The 20,822-nt window shown below is 45.8% G+C and overlaps 1 protein-coding gene across 1 annotated transcript; it reads left to right on the plus strand.

The window, feature by feature from the left end:
- The first annotated feature begins 1,331 nt into the window (after window positions 1-1,331).
- Gins4 (GINS complex subunit 4) lies at window positions 1,332-12,919 on the plus strand. Its single transcript, XM_032919296.1, has 8 exons — window positions 1,332-1,527; window positions 1,917-2,036; window positions 4,677-4,763; window positions 6,463-6,576; window positions 9,611-9,708; window positions 9,844-9,932; window positions 12,445-12,535; window positions 12,609-12,919. The coding sequence occupies exons 2-8, from the start codon at window positions 1,941-1,943 to the stop codon at window positions 12,703-12,705; spliced, it is 672 nt and encodes a 223-aa protein (XP_032775187.1). The 5' UTR covers window positions 1,332-1,527; window positions 1,917-1,940; the 3' UTR covers window positions 12,706-12,919.
- The last annotated feature ends 7,903 nt before the right edge of the window (window positions 12,920-20,822 follow it).

Genomic DNA, 20,822 nt, shown 5'->3' on the forward strand with positions numbered 1-20,822 from the left:
GAGATCCTGTATCAATTAAAAAAAATATTTTTTACATCAGTAATAAACTCTAGAAGAGATTTTGTTTAACTTAGTCACGAAGACTGGACCCAGGGTACCACCACCCTGCATCCCCCTCCAAATCTATACAGATTATTTTAATGAAAAAAAAATAGGTATAATGCCAAAAGTCTTCAAGCTACCTCAAGTTCAAATTTCCACAATTTTCCATTAGTCCTGTTATTTCATACTATTTCAAGTAGTAATATGTCAACATGCATACTTTATAGGTATATGAAACTATAAAATTTGCAATATGATTCCATCTCTGAAGCTAACTAGGAAGTTTGATACTTAAAAACGTTAGGGGCCTAGGGGCTGGAGAGATAGCCAATTGGTTTAGAGCACTGGCTCCAAACCAGGGGACTGGAGTTTGGTTGTTAGCACCCATTTGAACAGCTCACCATGTGTAACTCTAGCTCCATCTAGATCTGATGCCTTCTGGCCTCCGCAGGCACCCGCATTCATGTGCAAGCAAACATCCATACATGAAAATAAATAAATCTGTAAAAATAAACTTAAGGGGCTCGATGGGTAAGAGCACTTGTTATGCAATTGTGACCTGAATTCAATTTAAAAAGAAAAAGAAAGAAAGAAAGAAAGAAAGAAAGAAAGAAAGAAAGAAAGAAAGAAAGAAAGAAAGAAAGAAAGAAAAAAGAAAAAAAGCTCGATATTATAACCCCAGTCACGTGGGGAGCAGAGACCAAAAGATCACTGGGGCTTCCGGAGTCTTTTAAGCCTATCTCAAGGGACTAAGGATAGGCACATGTTCCTCACTCCCCCCATACTTGTGAGCATATAGTATATGTGTATATTGCGTTCACATACACTAAAAAGGTAGAATCCTAGATAGACAAGACACTTTCATCACCAAAAAGAACAACTCAAATAAGATTAGAGAACCTTTCTGCACAAAAGAATGTAAAGGAAGGACAATGGAGTGTGTCTCTTAAATATGGTTTCAACATACATTTATGAATCTACGAACTAATAGGGCAAACAGGCGTGGCGACGGAACCAACCCATAGTAAATGTTATAGGAAGGAAGGAACAGGGCCTGTACCGATCCGCCACAAGACGGCGCTGCCGGTTTCCTTGCTGTGTGAGGTGAGCGCCCCCACGTGGCAGTTCCGGGCCAGTGCCACCCGGGACTGCACTCCCAGCCTCCGTCACCGCCTTCCGGAAGTACGCTCTATAGCGTGGAGAGAGCCCGCCCCGCGGTGGGCGGGGCCAAGGGAGCGTGTCCGCTCTTCCCCAAGACTGATTGGTTAGTGCTCTCTCAGCGCGGGGATGTTTCCGGTTGACGCTGTGTTTCGGAAAGGAGCGCGGGAGCTGCTCAGGCAGAGGTCTGGTCGGTGGGTGCGGTCTCCGGAGTTATTTCAGAGAGAGTTCCCGCGCCTACCTCTCCTGTGGTGCGAGCGTGAGGGCTGAGAGAGAACGGAAGAGGAATTCCCGCGCCGTGTACCCGCTTTAAGTGCCTATTGCGAGGTGAGCGTTGGAGTGATCAGGCGACCCGGGTCAGTTATAGCAGCCGACTGGATGGGCCAAGCACTTAACACGATGCACGTTTCACATTTGAACCGAACGGGCACCTGTGCCACTAAGGCACAAAGCTGGTACTGGGGACGAAAAGGAACACTTGCGGTTTAGTATGGTATCTGCTCGGTTCCAGACCCATGCAGTGGGAACGGCTTAGGAGAGAAGCCGACAACTGACCTAATTAATCCTTGAGGGACTAAGCCCAACACTGGAAATTAGTCTTTGATTTTTTCCAGCCCTGGTCAGCGCTCCCCCTCCAGCCCCAATGAACTTTTCCCTAAAAGCCTTTTCTTGCAAGTAAGGGTGAGAAACTTTTCAGGGTGTTGGTTTATTTTCAGGTGTAGGTTCCTGGTTCAGAAACGATGACAGAGGTTCTGGATCTCCATGGACAGGACTCTGATGAGGGTAGTGAGGAGGTGGTCTTAACTCCTGCGGAACTCATTGAAAGGCTGGAGCAGGTAAGCACCCCAAATAAAGCCCATATGTCCCGTGTGTGCAATACCAGGGCTCAGAAAAGATGGGAACTGAAGATTTGTTTCTAAAGAGCAGTGCTTGTAACGTCTGCATAAAAATAGGAAACTAGGGAGCAAGGCATTGTCTAGAAGTCTCGTCTTGTCATTCTTCTAGGATGGCCAGTAAAAGACAACTCCGGGCATATGCAGTAGAATGTTTCACAGAGCAAGGCTCTGCTGTGGTATTTTCAGGACATAAAGATGTGTGTGGTGGAACCATGCACTTCTCTATTGCAGTCTCCTCCTCTGCCCCTCTCCCGCCACTGGAAAATGTCTGCTCTGACAAGAAAATGCCAGCGTCCCTTTTAGTCTTGATAGCAATGGTTATTTCTTACATTGTATTAACTCAGTTTTCTTCTTTCTTCCTCCTCTTCCTCCTCCTCCTTCAATAATGTCTTCTCGTGAACCTCTGGTAGTTTAGGAATTCTGAACATGCTTGAAAGTTTTTTAGTTTGCTTTTGAGACTGGGACTATGTATTGGTGGCCAACCTTGAACTCACAGAGAGTATCTGCCTCTGCGAGTACACTTTAGCTGTCTTCAGACACACCAGAAGAGGGCACTGGATCCCATTTTACAGATGGTTGTGAGCCACCGTGTGGTTGCTGGGATTTGAACTCAGGACCCCTGGAAGAGCAGTCGGTGCTCTTAACCACTGAGCCATCTCTCCAGCCCCTGGCATGTACTCGTGAGTGTTGTTTAGAGGACCGCTGACCATGGGTACCCAGCTACAGCACAGCCCTCTACAGCTAAGGCTCAGGGAGCACGGAAGAAGAGAGCAGAAGGAGCCAGAGGGCCAGGACATCTGCTGCAGGACTGTCTTCTAAGTCTGACAGGGACGCTCTGCCCATGAAAGGGCAGTAATGTGGCTATTTAAACAGGACCCGTAAAATGAATGTCGCGGCTGGAGAAATCTCACAGGGCCCCGCCCCAAAATGAGCTGCAGACAATTAGCTACTGCTGAGGGAAGGAAAATTTCGTCTTCCTCAGAGATGAGCTCCAATACCAAGTGGTCAGCCCTAAAAATGTACAGACGAGCAACACTAAATGAATCTAGCAGGTGTGTTTATGTATTTACATATATATGTAACAATAATTTAAAAGAGGCCATGAATTTGAGGAGTCAGGGGGTATGGTGGGGGGGGGTTAGAGGGAGGAGAGGAGAGGAAGGGGGAAGATGTAATTGTACTTTAGCTAAACTTTAAAAAATAAAAGGTTCATTAGGTATTTCCTACAGTGCAGAGTTTCTCATTTCAGTGACTGCATTTGTTTGGTGGGACTGTATAATCAAACGGATTAACCTCTAAAGGCCAAGGTTCGTGTACTTGCTGGATGGTTTCTTCTGGGGCATCTCTCCTTGGCCTTTGATAGCTGTCTCCAGTGTCTTCACTCGGTCTTCTCTCTTGGCCGCGTCTGTGATAACATTTTGTTTTCTGAAGAGGACGCCAGTCACACTGAATTAGGTCCCATCCTCATGAGCTTGTTTTAGCACCCTCACTTCTTCAAAACATTTGGAGTTGGGATGATGGCATGTGAATTCTGCTTAGATTTTGTGATTCTGGGGATAGAACCAAGGAACTTGCACATACTAGGCAACCACTTTGTTACTGAGTCAGAACCAGCAGTGTGCAGATTTTGCAGAACAAGATTCAGATGATAACAATGAAGAACATAGTAATTCTGTTGGAAGCTGGGAGTATGGCTCAGTGGTAGGGAATTGACCTACTCTGTGCTATGCCCCGAGTTCGTCCCCAGAACCACAAAAAATTATTTATATATTTGTGTCACTGTTAGAGGAGTTTGAAATAGAACTTACTTATATCAAAACTGTTTGTTGTGTCATGATGATTATAATTGGGTAAGCAGAGACTCAGGCAACTCAGGAAGGTTGAGCTTGATTGTTATCTAAGTCTGAAGTAAGCTAGAACTTGAGTCTCCTATAAAGGAAAGGTAAGTATGCTAGGCAGGCAAGGTGCTCACCTCCAAGCGTAACAAACGGAGTTTGATCAGTAGGACTTACATGTTGTCCTCTGACCTCCATGTGTGTGCTGTGTCTCTCTCTCACACACATGCACACTGAGTAGATACAATAGCAACAGCAAAAGAAATTACCTAGAAAGAGAACGTGTTAAGTCAGGTGAGGTAGCTTGTCTTTAGTGCTGGTACTCAGAAGGCAGAAGCGGGCCAGTGGGATCGAGGCCACTCTGGTCTGCGTAGCCAGTTCCAGGCCAGCCAGACTACTACACAGTGAGCCGTCTCACAAGAGGAAGAGGGAAAGAAGGAAGAAAGTTGACGGTGCCAGGATTGGTGAGGAAGTAGGAAGGTGTTCCAGTTGCTGCTCTTAGGTGACAGGTAAGGCTAGCGTGTCGGTGGCAGTACTCAGAACTTACCATAGTGATGAAAGACGTGAAGTAATTGAAATAATCTTCTTCAGCTGAGTGAAAGCCCCTTCCTAACAGGAGACGGAAAGGCTCCCTTACAGCATGAGCTCAGAACACGTGAGACATGTGTAACTGTCGGGGCCCCTGAACTGTCTCTAGTGTTTTTCTCCATTGCAAGTATCATATTTTTCCTGTGTTGCTTTTTAGGCCTGGATGAATGAAAAGTTTGCCCCTGAGCTCCTGGAAAGCAAGTCTGAGATTGTGGAATGTGTCATGGAACAGCTAGAGCACATGGTAAGAGTCTCTGGACTGCAGAGGAAGAAGGCTAGAAGCGTGTGGTCAGCGTGTGCAGAGGAAGAACGCTAGAAGCGTGGTCAGCGAGGTGAAGTGTGGTCTGATACCAAGACATTTTGCTTGGCTCAGCCCAACATTTCTTAAAAAGTAGTTTCCAGCTGTATTAGTCACGGTTCTCTAAAGAAACAACTGAAAGACTGAAGTCTGTGTTCATTACAGTGCTTATACGGTGTGGCCTGGCTAGTCCAACAATAGCTGACTCCCAGTAGAAAGGCCGAGAATCTTACAGTGAGGGGTTCAGTCCAGTAAGATAGACGTCTCGGCTCATGTTCAGTACATGTTGGAATCCCAAAGGTGTGCTCTACTGCTAGGGAAGTAATGCCTTAAGAGCAGGGTAGATGAACTTGCCATCGAGAGTGAGGGCAAGCAGGCAAAATCAAGAGCCTCCTTCTCAACTGTCCTTTTATGTAGGCGGCCCACAGAAGGTGTGGCCCAAATATGAAGGTCAATTTTTCCACTTCAAATGATCTAATCAGAAAAACCCTCACAGGTGTGCTCAGCTGCTTGGGTGTCAGTTGATTCCAGATGTGGGCAAGGTGGCAACCAAAATTGGCCATTGCATCTATGTTTATAAACTACAAGAGTTTCCATCACATTTTTTTACTTAATTTTTATTTTTTGTGTATGAATGTTTTGCCAGCATGGATGTTTCTGTGCTACATGCATGTCTGGTGCCCACAAAACCCAGAAGAGGGGATCAGATTCCCTGGAACTCAGGTTATTGTGTACTAGGCACCAAACCAGAGTCCTCTGCAAAAGCAGAAGCGCTCTCAAATGCCAAGCCTGCTCTCCAGCCCAAGAGTTGCTATAAACACCAGTATGCCAGCTTCCTGTGAACAGTCTGGCCTGTCACTGACTCTGCATGAGAGGGTTTGCCAGAGCAGCTAAGTATCATCCTGTTCACTATGCTGTCCTGTTTCCTACCATCCTTGACAGCTCTTTCTTACATCCCTAACCTGCCCGACCCTTGTTGATGTTAGCTTAGTGTGCTCTGGGCTTAGTTTATTACCTTCAGAGCAATACAGTGCGTGTTACAGCTCCTAGTGGACTGATTGTTGCTTTAGCTTTGTGTTATTCTCCAACACGTGTGTGTGGGTGTGAAGGTCACAACACAACTTTGGCAGTCAGTACTCCTCTTCCACATTGAGACAGGGTCCATTAATTGCTCACTGCAGGCCATGTCAGCCTAGCTGGCCCAGGAGCTTCCAGAATTTTTCCTGTCTCTGCCTTCCTTTGCTACTGCATTTGTGCTGGGGTTACAGACACGCACTACCACTCCTGGCCTTACTGAGGCTCTGGGAACACAAACTCAGGTCATCAGGCCTGCAGTAACAGGCACTGTACCCACGGAGCTATCTACCAAGTCCCCAAACGAGTGTTACGACACCGGTTTATGGACCCTTACACATTTCTGCTGTGTGCTTTATTATATCTCCTTTACAGTTGGAACCCTGGACCCTTGTGGCTGACCGTGTTCAGATTCTATTCAAATAGTTGCCTTTAAAATGGGTAGTTTTGAATTATATACCTGATAGTGTTCTTTATCTCTTAGATCTGCATAATCTTTGGGTTCTCTACTTTGCCAGTGCTTATGGTGTTTAGTATTGGAACATCATGATTTAAATTTCTCTCATAATAGGAAGAAAATCTCAGAAGAGCCAAGAAGGGGGATCTGAAGGTCAGTGTCCACCGAATGGAGATGGAGAGGATCCGCTATGTCCTTAGCAGCTATTTGCGGTGTCGACTCATGAAGGTTTGATGGCCATTGATGCAGTAAAGTCTGGGATACTGAAGAGCATGGGGAGAAATCGAGGGCCTGAAGATTATAGGAGCCCTCAGCGTTGTAGCCAGGGAGTGAGGAGAGAACGTTCTGGGATGTGTAGTGGAAACTATAGGTTAGATAAGCCCAGGAAAATGTAACATGTTTTATATCCAACTTATTTGATGCTCATGGTGCTTGCTGGGGGTAGAGTGAGTCGTGAAGTTGGAGCTCTGTATGAGAGCTGTCTGGCTGGTGAGAGCCAGTTGTAGTTACTTAGAATCTGTCAAGTGGACGATGAAAACTTGCTGCTGTATAGTGCTCTGGCCTCAGCACCCACACTAATAAACACTACAGAAAGAACGCCTGCTGAGCTGGGCATGGTCTCTCATGCCTCCCCTCCAGTATATCTGTGTCCAAGTGTTGTGCCTGCATGTCTGGGGCCCTGGGAATGCACAATACCTTCAGAGTCCAGAAGAGGGCATCGGTTCCCTGGAACTAAAGGTAGAGATGGTTCCAAGCTCTCATGTGGGTGCCGCGAACCAAACCTGGGTCTCCAAAAGAACAGCAAAGACTCAGCCTTTGAACTGTCTCTCCCACCCATTAAATGTGACCTTTAAGTTGGGCCATTATCCTGGACTCTGAATCCTGATCTTGTCACTGAAAATACTAGCTGCCTTGTCATCAGTTCTAACGCACATGCAATAAAAATTTATATCTTATATTAATGAGACTGAGGCAATAAGACTTTTATCAGAAAATTCTCAGATAGACATCTAACCACTGGACAATGTGTTTTTATTAGTTTTGTGGGGCTGTTCATTGGGGACAGGGAGTATCTTGGACAGGTCTTGTTATGTACCCTTGGCTAGTCTTGAACTCACAGCATAGACAGGGATGGCCTCAAACTCAAAAGATTTGCTTGCCTCAGATCATTCCCTGGTGCTGAGATTAAAGGTGTAAGTTACCATACCCGGCTGCTTTTGTGTTTTTATTTATTTTTTGTTGCTGTTGTTGTTTATGAGTTATTGGGATTTATTGTTTGAAGCTTAGTCTGGCTTCAGACTCACTCTGGAGCCAAGGAGGACCCTGAACTTCCCAAGCGTTGGGCTCATAGGCATGCACTCCCTACTGCTTTGCGTAAGGCTGGAGATCAAGCCCGGTGCCTGTGTATGGTAGGCAGGCGCTCTGCCAGCTACACTGGGTCCCCAGTCCACGTTTGTTTAAGACAAAGACAAGCGTTCGCTGTAGTCCACACTGCTGTACTCCACGCTGACCTGAACTCACGATCCTCTGCCCAAGCTTCAGTGGGCATTCTCCTTTTAACTTTTATCAGTGTGCTTGTTGAGCTCAGAGGACAACTGTAGGACTAAGTTCTCTGCATCCACCATGTTGGCTTCAGGGGATCAAATCCAGATCCTCAGGTTTCATGGCAAGAGCCTTAACCTACTGACCCAGCTCCTGAACCAGAGCTGAGATTTGAATTTAAGGCCTCACATATGCTAGGTGGCCTACCATGGATTCATTTCCATCCCTAGACCAATAGTCATCCATGAATAACCCTCCCTGTTCTTGCTATGATTACAGTTTGTCTACAAAGACAAACTGTAGCACAAAGATAGCAGACCTTGCTATTACTAAGACCAGGTCTCTGTGTAGCCAGTGCTGCCTCACACTTGAACTCTGCCTGTTTTCATCTAAGTGCTAGGATTATAGGCGTTTACCACTGTGCCTGACTGTTAGGTAGCTTTAGGAAACAGCATACAAGACAAAAACTTAAAAGAATAGATTTACAGTTTTAAAGGACGGTCAGTGTCCCCGTCCCCGTCCCCGTCCCCGTCCCCGTCCCGTGTCAGTCCGTCTGTGCCGCCCCTGTCCCCCCGTCCCCTTTGCCGGCCGTTGTCAGGTTCGCACTTCCGAAGACTGTTTCCTTTAGGAGGAAGAGCAGCGCTCCACACTGCAGGCCAGTCCTCCCAGGCTGCTGGTGCACGCCTTTCCTGTGTGTAGCATTTAGCATGTGGGTTGGCCTGTGAGTTCGCCTTGGACTTGATGCCGAGCTGCTTTAAGTCTTGCTACTGTTTTCCAAGCTACATGTGTCTCTCTGGAGATACTCTCACGATTTGGTGTCATTTTTGTATCTATATACACATTTTCAGCTTCTGTGTAGGTTTCAGCTCCTGGGAAGATACCCTATACATTAAATATTAAATGATGTCTCCTCTCTTCCTTAGCGTCAGTTACATTTCTGTTCTCTGAATTATTTTACCAAAGCTTTCGTCTTTGAATTGTCTTTCTTTTGGGGATCTTAGAATACATCTTTCTTTGAATTCTTAGAATCTTGCAGTTGGTGAGATTTTTTTTTTTAACCCCTTAGTGCTTGGGGAACTGGACCTTGCACATGCTAGACATGTGCTGTACCACAAAGCTATACTCCTGGCTTCTTGTCAGTTTTATTGTTGCTGTTGTTGTTAGTTTTATGTGTATGGGTGTTTCATTGGCATGGAAGTCTATTCACAGTGTCCGTGTCTGGTGCCCATGGAGATCACAGTGTCGCGTGGGACTCCATGGAAGTGAACTTAGATGGTTTTGTACTATCATGTGGGTACTGGAAATTGAACCCAGTTCCTTTGCAACTGTATAAAATACTCTTAACCACTGAGCGATTTCTGTAGCCCTTTCTTGTCATCCTTTAAACTAGCAACAACTTAATTCAGTAAGTTCCAGGCCAGTGAGAGACAGTGTCTCACAAGTCGGGGTCAGTGGTACCTGAGGAATGAAGTGCAAGGTTGTCTTCTGGCTCATTCACATGTATGTGTTCACATGTGCACATACATAACTGCACCCTACACACATATGCACACATGCACAGGCAAATACACAAAATGAAACTGCGTCTGGGATAGCTCAGTGGCAGAGAACTAGCATATGCAAGACACAGAGATCAGTCCTCAGCACTGCCAAAAGGGAAACAGTGCAAGCATGTGACCCCTGAATGGTAGATTTTCATGATTTTTATTTCCCTTCACAGATAGAGAAGTTTTTCCCTCACATCCTAGAAAAGGAGAAAACACGCCCTGCAGGGGAGCCTTCCAGCCTGTCTCCAGAGGAGTTTGTCTTTGCCAAAGAGTAAGTGATGAGAAAATGGCGAACTGCTTCTGTGCTTGCTTGCAAGCATGGGTCCGTCTACAGTTGTCAGCCACTGACCTTGCTGCTCCTACTTGTGCAGTGCAGCCATGCAGCCATCTAAATTCTTCCTTCCAGGTATATGGATCACACAGAGACCCATTTTAAAAACGTTGCCTTAAAGCACATGCCTCCCAACCTGCAGAAAGTGGACCTCATGAGGGCAGGTAAGCCTAGCTGCCTTTTCCAGATCAAGGTCAGGATCACAGTGTGCACCCCAGACATCTTCAGATACCTGGGAGTCCATTCTCTTCAGTATGGAAAATAGGGAGGCAGAGAAAGAAGTAGAAGAAGGTTCTGGTTAAAAACAAAGTAATCAGAAGTAGATGTCAGGGTTACTGTTTCAGCATTATTCTGTGTCCTGAGAATTGGATTGGACTCACAGCTCTTACTCAGATACAGACCCCTCCCTTTATTCAGTCACACACCATGGGAGGGGAAGGGGGATCGGTGGCATTTTTCTGCCTCAGGAAAGGGCTTTTCAGCTCTGATGTGACGATCAGCCAATTGAGTGTGTGTGAGCTGTCAGTGAAATCCATATCTGTCTGCCACAGCCTGATCTAGTTAAGTCTAATGAGACAAAATTGTCAGACCAAGTCAGACCCTTCTCTAAAGCAGACCCAGCTCGTGTACTGAACTCAGTGTTCCTAGACCACACATAGAGCAGGCCCTGAGAACTTATCCTTGCCCTAACATGGGTGCTATACCAGAGTCCTGTGGTCTGAACACTGACCTGTATTTGAATAGCTCACTGTTGGTAGCTGGAGTTCAAGATGAAGGCACCAGAAGATTTGGTGTCGAGGAAGAACTTGTCTCCCTCCAAGCTTCCTTCTATGTGTCCTACATGACAAAGGGAAGACTAAGCCTCTTTTTAAAGTCACTTATACCCTCTGTGTTTTGGCATCCCCTTATCAGAACACTGGTCAGATTGACAAAGGGCCACTCCTTAATGACCCTTAAACTTAAATACCTTCTTAAAAGCCTTCCTCCATAGTCTTACCCCAAATACTAGAAGGTGTAGCTTGCGTGTGTGAATTTCAAAGGAGTACACTTCAGCCTGTGATGTCTTGGAATAAACCAGACCCATACCCCTGTGGAGAATTCTAAATCAGCAAGTTCACTGAATCTGCCTTGAGAACTGCTGCTGGAGCAGAGCAGCCCTGGAGCCCTCCCCAGCTTGTGACACATAACTGACAGGAGGCAGTGGTATGGAAGGGTGGCGCATTTCTTGGGAAACTGCTTAGTTCCTGCCCCGTACTCCACACTCACCGTGTAACCCAAGCCTTTCTTTATGCAAGGCTGCAGGTATTCGTGCACATTTCTACCTCAGCCTCCAGGAGGCGTCCCAACCTCATTCCTCCTCTTTACACTCTGGCTTTTCTTTAAAGCTCGCATCTGTTGCTTGAGTGCCACAAGTGTGAGTCTTCACCAGCAGCTCCGTTAGGCACCTCATCTGGACAGACGTTAGACTTGCCCGAGTCTTCCCTACTGTGCAGTTGCCCCCACTCGTCTGGCTCACTTTTCAGTTTGGGACCTGTAGTCCTCTGTGCTCTAACACACAGTGACAGAGCCTAGAGACGACCTGCAAGTTTAAATCCTGCATTGCTGGGGCTAGAGAAGCGGCTCCATGATTAAGAGCGCGTTTGCTGCTCTTGTAAAATTCCTGGGTTCAGTTCTGGCAAGGTCAGAACTGTCTATAACCAGTTCAAGGGATCTAACACCCTCTTAAGGGCTCTCTGGACACTGCAAGCAGGCAGTGTACATCATACACGTGAATACCTAAAGAATACTTTCTAATCCTGCACTGTTGTGACCAGTATTATAAAATCTCACTTATCAGATAACAGACATGATACCTCAGAACCTGTGTTAAAGTGGTAGCCAAATTATTTCAGTTTCTAAGTAATTTACCTCCATTGTGTAGACATTGTATCCTCTCCTCATCAAAAGCATGAGGGTGGGTTGAGGACAGTAGCAGAAACCATCAACTTTATTAGTTAACTATTTATAATTTATTACAACTAATAATTGTTCCATTATATGATTAATGCTACCGAACTCTGTGTGTGTGTGTTTGTGTGTGTGTGTGTGTGTGTGTGTGTGTGTGGACAGTAACTGAAACCATTGACTGTTACAGGATAATTGCTCCATTATGTGATTAATGCTACTGAACTCTGTGTGTGTGTGTGTGTGTGTGTGTGTGTGTGTGTGTGTGTGTGTGTGTGTGTGTATGTGTGTGTGTGGACAGTAACTGAAATCATTGACTGTTACAGGATAATTGCTCCATTATGTGATTGATGCTACTGAACTGTGTGTGTGTGTGTGTGTGTGTGGACAGTAACTGAAATCATTGACTGTTACAGGATAATTGCTCCATTATGTGATTAATGCTACTGAACTGTGTGTGTGCGTGTCTGTGGACAGTTATTACAGAACAATTGCTTTATTCTATGATTGACGCTACTAAGCTGTGTGTGTATAAAGGATTCAGTGCTATTCACTGGAGTTCTTGAAATGGGCCCCTTTCATAGTAGGGAGCTGCTGCAGAAGAATCCCCTGGACAGTGTAAGTCTGTCATTTGTGGGATGAGTAGTTTCTGCATCTCAGCATCAAGGCTAGTGGCTTTCGTCAAGCTGAACATGTTAGCTGCTCATGGTTACGTTTTTGTTTTCCTGGCAGTTCCCAAACCAGACCTAGATTCATACGTGTTTCTGAGAGTGAAAGAACGGCAGGAAAACATACTAGTAGAACCAGAAGCTGACGAGCAGAGGTGAGTAGCATGTGTATCTTCCCCATGGAGAATCAGCTAGACGCCATACATCCAACTTTTCGTCCTTTTTCAGAGACTATGTTATTGACTTGGAGGAGGGCTCACAGCACTTGATTCGATACAAAACCATTGCACCTCTTGTTGCTTCTGGAGCAGTTCAGTTGATATAAAACAAAGCAAGCCTGAGAACGTGGACTCACAGACAATAGTGAAACTCCACCTCCTTTTGTGTGAAGTCATGCAACGTGTGGACTGCATGGACACGGAAAAGGAGTCAAGCCAGGACTCCTTTGTTGCCATGCCCTTCTCCTAGATATGTTTAACCAGCACCAACAGATGGGGCCCTGCTCTGTATACTCAGTAAATAAATCAACTGTCAGTGTGTGCCTTTTACTTTTCTGTATTTATGGAGCTCAGGAAAGGTCACGAAGAGGCTTCTCTGCCCTACCCATGATGGCAAGATGGATTGGGCATAACTCGGTAACAGGAGAATTCCATTAGCTTTTCTGGATCATAGGCAGATTAGAGCAACAGTTGTGGTCTTCTTTTATACAGCATTAATGTGTGACCTAATGATTTGGAACCTCGAATATTGAACTTAGATGTCTTTCATGTATAACTGAAAAAGCCACAGCTAAATAAGCCACGGTTAAATGTCGCGTTTCTGGTAGGAGGCTTTGGACAATTCTTAGCTTGGTGTCTAATGAAGGAGATTCTCCCTCTATCTTAGGCAGCTTTGCCCAGCAAGCCTCCAGGCCATCTGGCTTTTGCTGATCCAGCCTGTGATCAAGAGCATCATTATTATTAACTGACCTTGGCACTTTCCAGGAATATGGATAAAATCTGGTGAACAGCTTCACAGGGACACCTGAAGGGAGGATGACAGCTCATGAGTCAGCACTTGGCACTGATGAGAACAGCCTGTGTTTTGCACTCTTTCCTCCCTCCTGTTCTTTTAAAGCTTATTTTGAGACAGGGTCATTCTGCTATCCTGGAGAACTAGGCTGGGTTTGAATTAAAAGATCCATCTGCCTCTGCCTCCCTATAGCTACCATGGCCAGCCAGTCTTTTTGTGATAAGGTAGAGTTTCACTTAATATGATCAGAGAGTAAACCAGTGGAATTTCTTTCACTGCCAAGAGAACCAGTAGATAAAAGCAAGAACAGTTCTCTGATTAGAGCGTTTGACATTGCTCTAGTAAACTACACTCTCCAGAGTAGCTTCATCTCTGCAGTAAACGTGTGTGAGCAGACTGCTAGGCACAGCGGAGAAAGTGTGCCAAGTCCCTTGCAGAGAATTAGGGTGACTCACCAGAGTGGCCAGACTTGTGGTTGTTGCTAGGATTGAGGAACCTAGAGGGGATGGGGACTCCCCAGGAAGATCAATAGTCAACCAACCTGGAGTCTTGGGAGCTTCCAGAGACTGGACCATCAACCAAAATGCACCAGGGGCTGGACCTGGGCACACATGTAGCAGATGTGTAGCTTGGTCTCCATGTGGGTCCAACAACTGCAGCTGGGCTTTACCCTGACTGTTGCTTGCCTGTGGATCCTGTTCCCCTAACTGAGCCAGCTGCCTTGTCTGGCTTCAGTGGCCGAGGATGTACCTAGACCTGGAGTGACTTGGGTGGGTTGATGCCCAGGGAGTACCTGTCCTTTCTCAGAGATGAAGGGGCTGTGAGGGGGGCTTTATTCAGGATGTCAAGTGAATAAATTAATAGGAAATAAAACATGACCAAAATCGGCTTGGGGGTGTTGGGGGGGGGGAGTGTGTATTTCACCTTACACTTACACACCAAAGTTCTTGGTAGAAGTGAGGGCAGGATCTGAGATAGCCTGAAGGCAGGAGCTGAAGCAGAGACTATGGAGGAGTGGTGCTGACTGGCTTGCTCTTCATGGCTTGCTTCATCTTCCCTAAAAACAACCTAGGACCACCTCCCAAGGCTGGCACTGCCTACAGTTGGCTAGGCTCTCCTATATCCATCATTAATCAAGAAAATGCCCCTATAAAGTTGCTTACAGGGGCATATGCTCAACTGAGATTTCCTCTTCTCACAGTATTCTAACTTGTGTCAAGTTGACCCCTTTTCAATTTGATACACTATATACTGCTATTAAACTATAACCTTTATGTTCTTGTTTGTCTCCAAGATAATACCAATATCATAAAACACATCTAACTTTAAAAGTCCTCTAGTCTTAAAATTCAAACACAAGTTCATTCTCATTAAAATATCCAGGGTATCTAAAAATTAGGTTCCTGTAATATTAAAACTGGCTAGCATACTTTTCCCAAGAGGGAAGAACCAGGAACAGGCACAATCAAACCAAATTGAAGGGAAATCTGCGTGCAGTGTCTCACTCGATCTGGTCTCCACAGAGCTTAAGCAGCGCTCAGCCAGCTCCAGTCCACCCTTGCTGCCATCCTTGATAGTCTTCCCACAATCCTGGTGTTTCCAATATGTCTCCACTGCAACTGAAGCTTTATCTTCACCAATGGCCTTTGTGATGGCTATTCCTGCTTGTCGACTGCATCTGGAGCGAACTACAATCCAGAGGTGTGTCCTGTGATCCAGATATTGAGACTGCAGGATACAGGCTTTTGATCTGGATCTTAACATGGGATAACAAACGCTTTTGATCCAGATCTTGAGCCATAGACTGCATGAAACCTTAGGTCCAGGCGAGGTGGTATATGCCTTTAATATCAGGAGACAAGAGGCAAGCAGATCTCTGAGTTCAAGGCCGGCCTGGGACAGAGCAAGTTCCACGTAAAGAAAAGCTTAGGTCCAGGTATGGTGGTAACACCTTTAATCTGGGCCATATCTTCTGCTGGAAGCCTATATAAGGACAGTGGAAAAGGGAAGAAGGGTTTGTTCTTCTTCGCCTGCTTGCACTTACTTGCCAGCACATCTGTTGAAACCTCCTTCTTCAGGATTCCAGCTTCTACAGAAGATCTGCTGAAACAGCATCATGGGACTGAACAGCTTCTAGACTCTTGGACTTCCTATCACAGATTCCCATTGTTGGGTTAGTTGAACCACAGACTATAAGCCATTCCAGTAAATTCCCTTAATATACAGATTCCATAAATTCTGTGACTCTGGAGAACCCTGACTAATACAGCCTCTCGCAGAGCTGTTTCCATGACCTCTTAAATCCCGCAGCATCTGCCAAAGCCAGTACAAATGGAAGACTCTTACATGTACCAAGTTTGAAATAAGCCGCTGCTGTATCACAGCTTCTGTGGGCTAATCCTTAGGAAATACTTCACAGATTTTGTCTCAGTGTCACTAGTCTTGTTGGTAACAGCTGATTCTTCAGCTCCAGCTGATCAGAAACCACAGATGCTTAGTACAAATATTGTCTGAACTGCCCTAACAGATTCTTCAAAAGCTTTCCTCTGTAACTTCACAATTCAGGCTACCAGTCTGCTCCCCTCTCAGCTCTCATAGCTTCCAAGTTCCCACAGAACTGTCCATTAAACTTTGAGTGTATGACAGCTTTTCCAAACCATAGTTCCACACACTTCCCATTATCCTCCCCAGTAATGTGGCCAGACCTGTCACAGCAATAGCCCACTCCATCCTCTCCTAGTTTGCTTTCCACTGCCACAGTGTACATGACCAAAAGCAACTTGAGGAAGAAAGGGTTTAGACATCCTAGGCATACTCTGTTAAGAGGGGTCAGGGTGAAGTAGAGGTCTTGGAGGATTGTTGCTTACTGACTGGCTCTTCGTGGCTTGCTCAGCCTGCTTTCTTACACAAGCTAGGATTACTTTGTGGCACTGCTCCCAGTGGGCTGAGCCTTCCCACACTGGTCAAGAAAATGCCTCTACAGACTTGCCTACAGGCAATCTGATAGAGGGATCTTCTCCAATGAAGTTTCCTCCTCCCAGAAGACTCATTTCATGTTAAGTTGACAGAAATAAACAATCACTGAGTAGCACATAGTCTAGGGTGGTCTTACTGTAAAGATAATACTTGGGCTGAGGTCTGAGTAACTAGCTGGACATGCAGAGATCACATGGCAGGGAATTCCAGGTGGAGAAGGTCCTAAGGCAGAAATGCCCTGCTCCGTCTGCTTGGCATCGCTAGAGTGCAGTGTGCAAAGACAGAGAGTAGTGCTAAATAACGTCTGGGAGGTGTTTGTAGGCTGGGCCCAGATAACAAGAGCTTGCTAGATCCATTTGGTCCTCAGCAGTTCTGAAAGGTAGCTAGTGAGTGGTGGGTCTGAGATCCCTGCCCAAGCCTCCATCAGACTGCGTTGTAGCCTCCACGGGAGCAACCAGGGCTGTTGTCTAGAACAGTTGTATCCTTTTTCCTTTTATTTGTGTTTGTATGTGGGTGGACATGTACAAACCACAGCTCACATTAGAGATGTCAGAGGACAGTTGGGGAGAGGGAGTTCTGTCTTTCTACCGTGTAGGGCTTAAGGATGAAGATTAGACATCAGGCTGATTGGCAAGTGCCCTTACCTCTAAAGCCATCTTGCTAGCCCTAGAATAGTTCTTAAATCTTTGATGCACATCTCACTCACAGAGAGATCATGGTCAGATTTAGATGTCCAAACTAGGGGAACAGCTTAATGGTAGAAGTACTGGGTTCATAGTCCAAAACTATAATAGATACTTAGTCAAAGGATGTAGATTTTAGGAGTGCTGGGTAGGACCCAATTTGTGCAGCTGCTGCTCCAGGCACCGCACTGGACAGCAAGTTTCCCGCTTGTGCTGTGCATGCAGGCTGTTGGGAGGAGTTGGATTCTCTGCTAAAGGCACAGGGTCGATTGCTTCCTTTCTTTGAGGAAGACTGGTTGAAATTCGTCATCTCTAAATAAGGGGGAATTTATACTTCCAAACCAAATAAAAAGGCTTAGCTGCCATACTTTTTTGTTTCACAGTATTTTTCTTTAGGGTTAAAAACTAACCACTAGCGACTGGAGAGATGGCTCAGTGGTTAAGAGCACTGACTGCTCTTCCAGAGGTCCTGAGTTCAATTCCCAGCAACCACATGGTGGCTCACAACCATCTCTAAATGGAACTGATGCTCTCTTCTGGTGTGTCTGAAGACAGCTACCGTGTACTCATATACATAAAATAAACAAATCTTAAAAAATATAACCACTAAAATGATGACATTTTCATCCAACAGTGGTGCCATGATGGTGGTAGGGTGATGATGCCATGCCCTGGGTTCCATCACCAAGCCGCCGCCTTTTCTCTTTCCTCAGGTAATACAATGAGGCTCACCAAGTGCTCACAACTTAGGACTGCTGAAAGGAAGCTTCATGGGTCAGAAACTCAGATGTGAGTGGAAGTTTTAAGCCTCCTAGGGATATGCTTTGGTGCCCAAGTTGATCCTATCCAAATGATTTTTAACTAGTCGTGTTTTCTCTGAACCTATCATTTTCTTCAAAAATAATTTCAACTATCTTACTGCTTCTCAAAAATCTTTGTTGGTCATCAGTTGCTTCCAGAAGGAGGAGGAGTAAAGGGGTAAGTGCAGGTGTCCTCTGTCATGTGAAACAGGAGGTTAGAGACAGAGCTGGCTAAAAGGAATTACAAGGGACACAGCTGAGCTCTTAAAACACTTCAAGAGAGGAAGTGGGAGTTCTCTTGCAATAGTTAACGGGAGCTATTCTGCCTCAGGTCTTCCCTTGAGGACCATTTGTGGAAGGTTCTATTTGAATACATAGGTAGGCATCTCGGGATTTTGTTGAATAGGAGTAAGCTTTATATAGCAAGTTGTGTAAAATGCCATGCCATTGTCTCTCAGGTCCTGGTCAAGTTGGCCTCCTTTCCTTGAACAGTTTGCCTCCTTTGTGCCTACAGTTTTAGTATTTTATCCTTACTTAAAACCCCGAAATTCCTTAGGGAATTGGAGTACTCCAAATCTCACATAAGTAATTCTAGAGATCAAGCCTGTGTGTACACAACATGCTGTACCTGCCATCTGCCTTCTACAACAGGTCATGAGGACTCTGTAACAATAATGGTGTCAGTCATGTCTAGCTTCGTCTGTTAGATACAGCATATTGGAATATGTACACAACAATTCTCTCTGCAGGCAAGCCTGCCTTCCACTCCCCAGACAAGACCTCAGACTGGGGGGAGAGGGTGTTCAACCTCTCTGGTTTATAGTTGATCCTTACCTCTGAAGTCTCAATACTTTGTGATCTCCATCGGTGTCACAAATGCTCTTGGATGTTCTTCCCTAGTTGTGACAATAGTTTCATAAGTGAGAGAACTTACAGAAAGTTCTTCACTCTGCTTCTTAGTTCCCCAAGTTCGTTTTCTGGGTCAGATTTGATTCCAGAACGGTGTCTGTGGATTGATGTGGTGCCTTGCTCTTAGGAAAGAAGAATTCCATCTTCCTGTCTGGTAAAGGTGAAAGGAGCAACAACTTGTGCTCAAGAGCTGAGGACTGATCCCAGGGCCTATTCGTTGTACCGAAGCATCCATCCGTTCTTGTATACTATTCATCGTATTTCTCTGTTCTTGTACACTCCCCCAAGCAGTAGCAATCAGCAATCGGCAGGAAGGGGTTCAGGCCAGATACAGTCACCACTGGGGAAGGGATGGGAACCCGAGGCCATAGGGGTATCCAAGAGCACTGCTGACTGCTTAGTCTGGGAGTTAATGCAGCTCAGTGCATGCCAGTGTGTGCTAGTCTGCCTGTATCAGTGGATCAGACAGCTGCTGCCTTGCTCAGAGCACCGCCTCAAGTGGGGCTGGCCAGCAGCGCAGCGGGGCCCCATGTCTCCTGCCAGACACGGTTGCTTAGTTCCACGACAGTAACTGCCTTAAGGATAAGCACGGCAAATACTAGAACTCAGCTTGAATGGACTCTTGGGGAAAACAGACGATCCTTAGGTTTGAGGGGATAAAACAGTGGTAAAGTGCTTGCCTTGTGAGGATAACGGCCTGCATTAGATCCCCAGAATCTATATAAGGTTCTCTTTAAAAGCCGAGGTAGAGCATGAGAACAGAATCCCTGGAGTGCCAGTGTTGAGCTGAGAGACCCCGTCTCAGTATCTAAGGTGAAAAGGCTGTGGAGAAAGACATCCAGAGTCAACCTTGGGCCTCTGTATACACAAGTTCCCACATGCATTGGGCCATGCGTACACCCATACGTACCTCCCCCACCAAAACTGCTGGGGCTCCCTGAACAGCCAGACAACCTTCCAGACCTGTGAAAGATCCTGTCCCAAATAAAAGGTAGATGGCACCAGAGAACTAACACCAGAGGTTGTCCTCTGACCTCTGTGTGTATGTCACCTATGCATGCACATGAGGAGAATTGAAAGGCCCTATTTGTGAAGATGAACTCCTTGAACTCTTGGTGCAATTACAAGCAAAAGCCAGATCTGAAGATGATATTACAAGGTCCAAACTACTATTCAATGCTACAGCGCATTTGTGGTACTGAAGAACTTAGGATGGATCATTCAGTACACTCCATAGCAGCCGGAGGTGTCTCAGGTGCTGTACCATTGACTCATCTACGTGAGCATGTATGTGACATGCAGCATGAACATGGCCAATACCTCCCAACCGGATGAGGCCACTCAGCTGTACGGACGACACAACTGTGGCACAGGCTAAAGGTCCAGGCAACTCTGGGAAATCCAAACTGAACTACTTTGAGATTCCATCTCACCCCAGTCAGAATGACAGTAAGAAACAACAAATACTGGTGAGGCTGTGGACTGGGGAACCCTACTGGTGGGTTTCTTAAGCTAAAAGTAGGCCTACCATAGAACCCGGCTATACCACTCTGGCTGTTTGCATGCGAACAGCCCCTATAGGCTTACAAATTTGAACGTTTGGAAAGGAGTTGTGGCCTTGTTGGACAAGGCGTATCTCTGGTGTAGGCTCTTTGAGGGTTCAAAGCACACGCTGTTCCCAGCTGTGTGCATGCTTTCTCCTTCCCACACACCCCCATCTCTGCTGCGCCAGCTCCACGTCTGCCTACTTGGTCATGAAGTCTCCAATTTCTCAAGCCATAAGGACACTCCCCATCAAATACTTCATAATAAAAGTAATTTTGGTCATGGCGTCTTTTCCTGGCAATAGAAAAGTAACTAAGAGACACTCCTAGGTACTTACTTAAAGAGTTCCAGGGCAGCGTGACACAGAAATAATTCTACATCGATATTTATTGCAGCATCACTCCCAGTAGCTAATGGAACCAACTTATGTGCCTCTACAACAGAGAAAGGACAAGACTATGTGCCATCTGCACAAAATGACATTTTTTTCAACCATAAAGAACAAAGTTAGATCATTT

This window comes from Rattus rattus, chromosome 13, assembly GCF_011064425.1.
Source record: "Rattus rattus isolate New Zealand chromosome 13, Rrattus_CSIRO_v1, whole genome shotgun sequence".
NCBI lineage: Eukaryota > Metazoa > Chordata > Mammalia > Rodentia > Muridae > Rattus > Rattus rattus.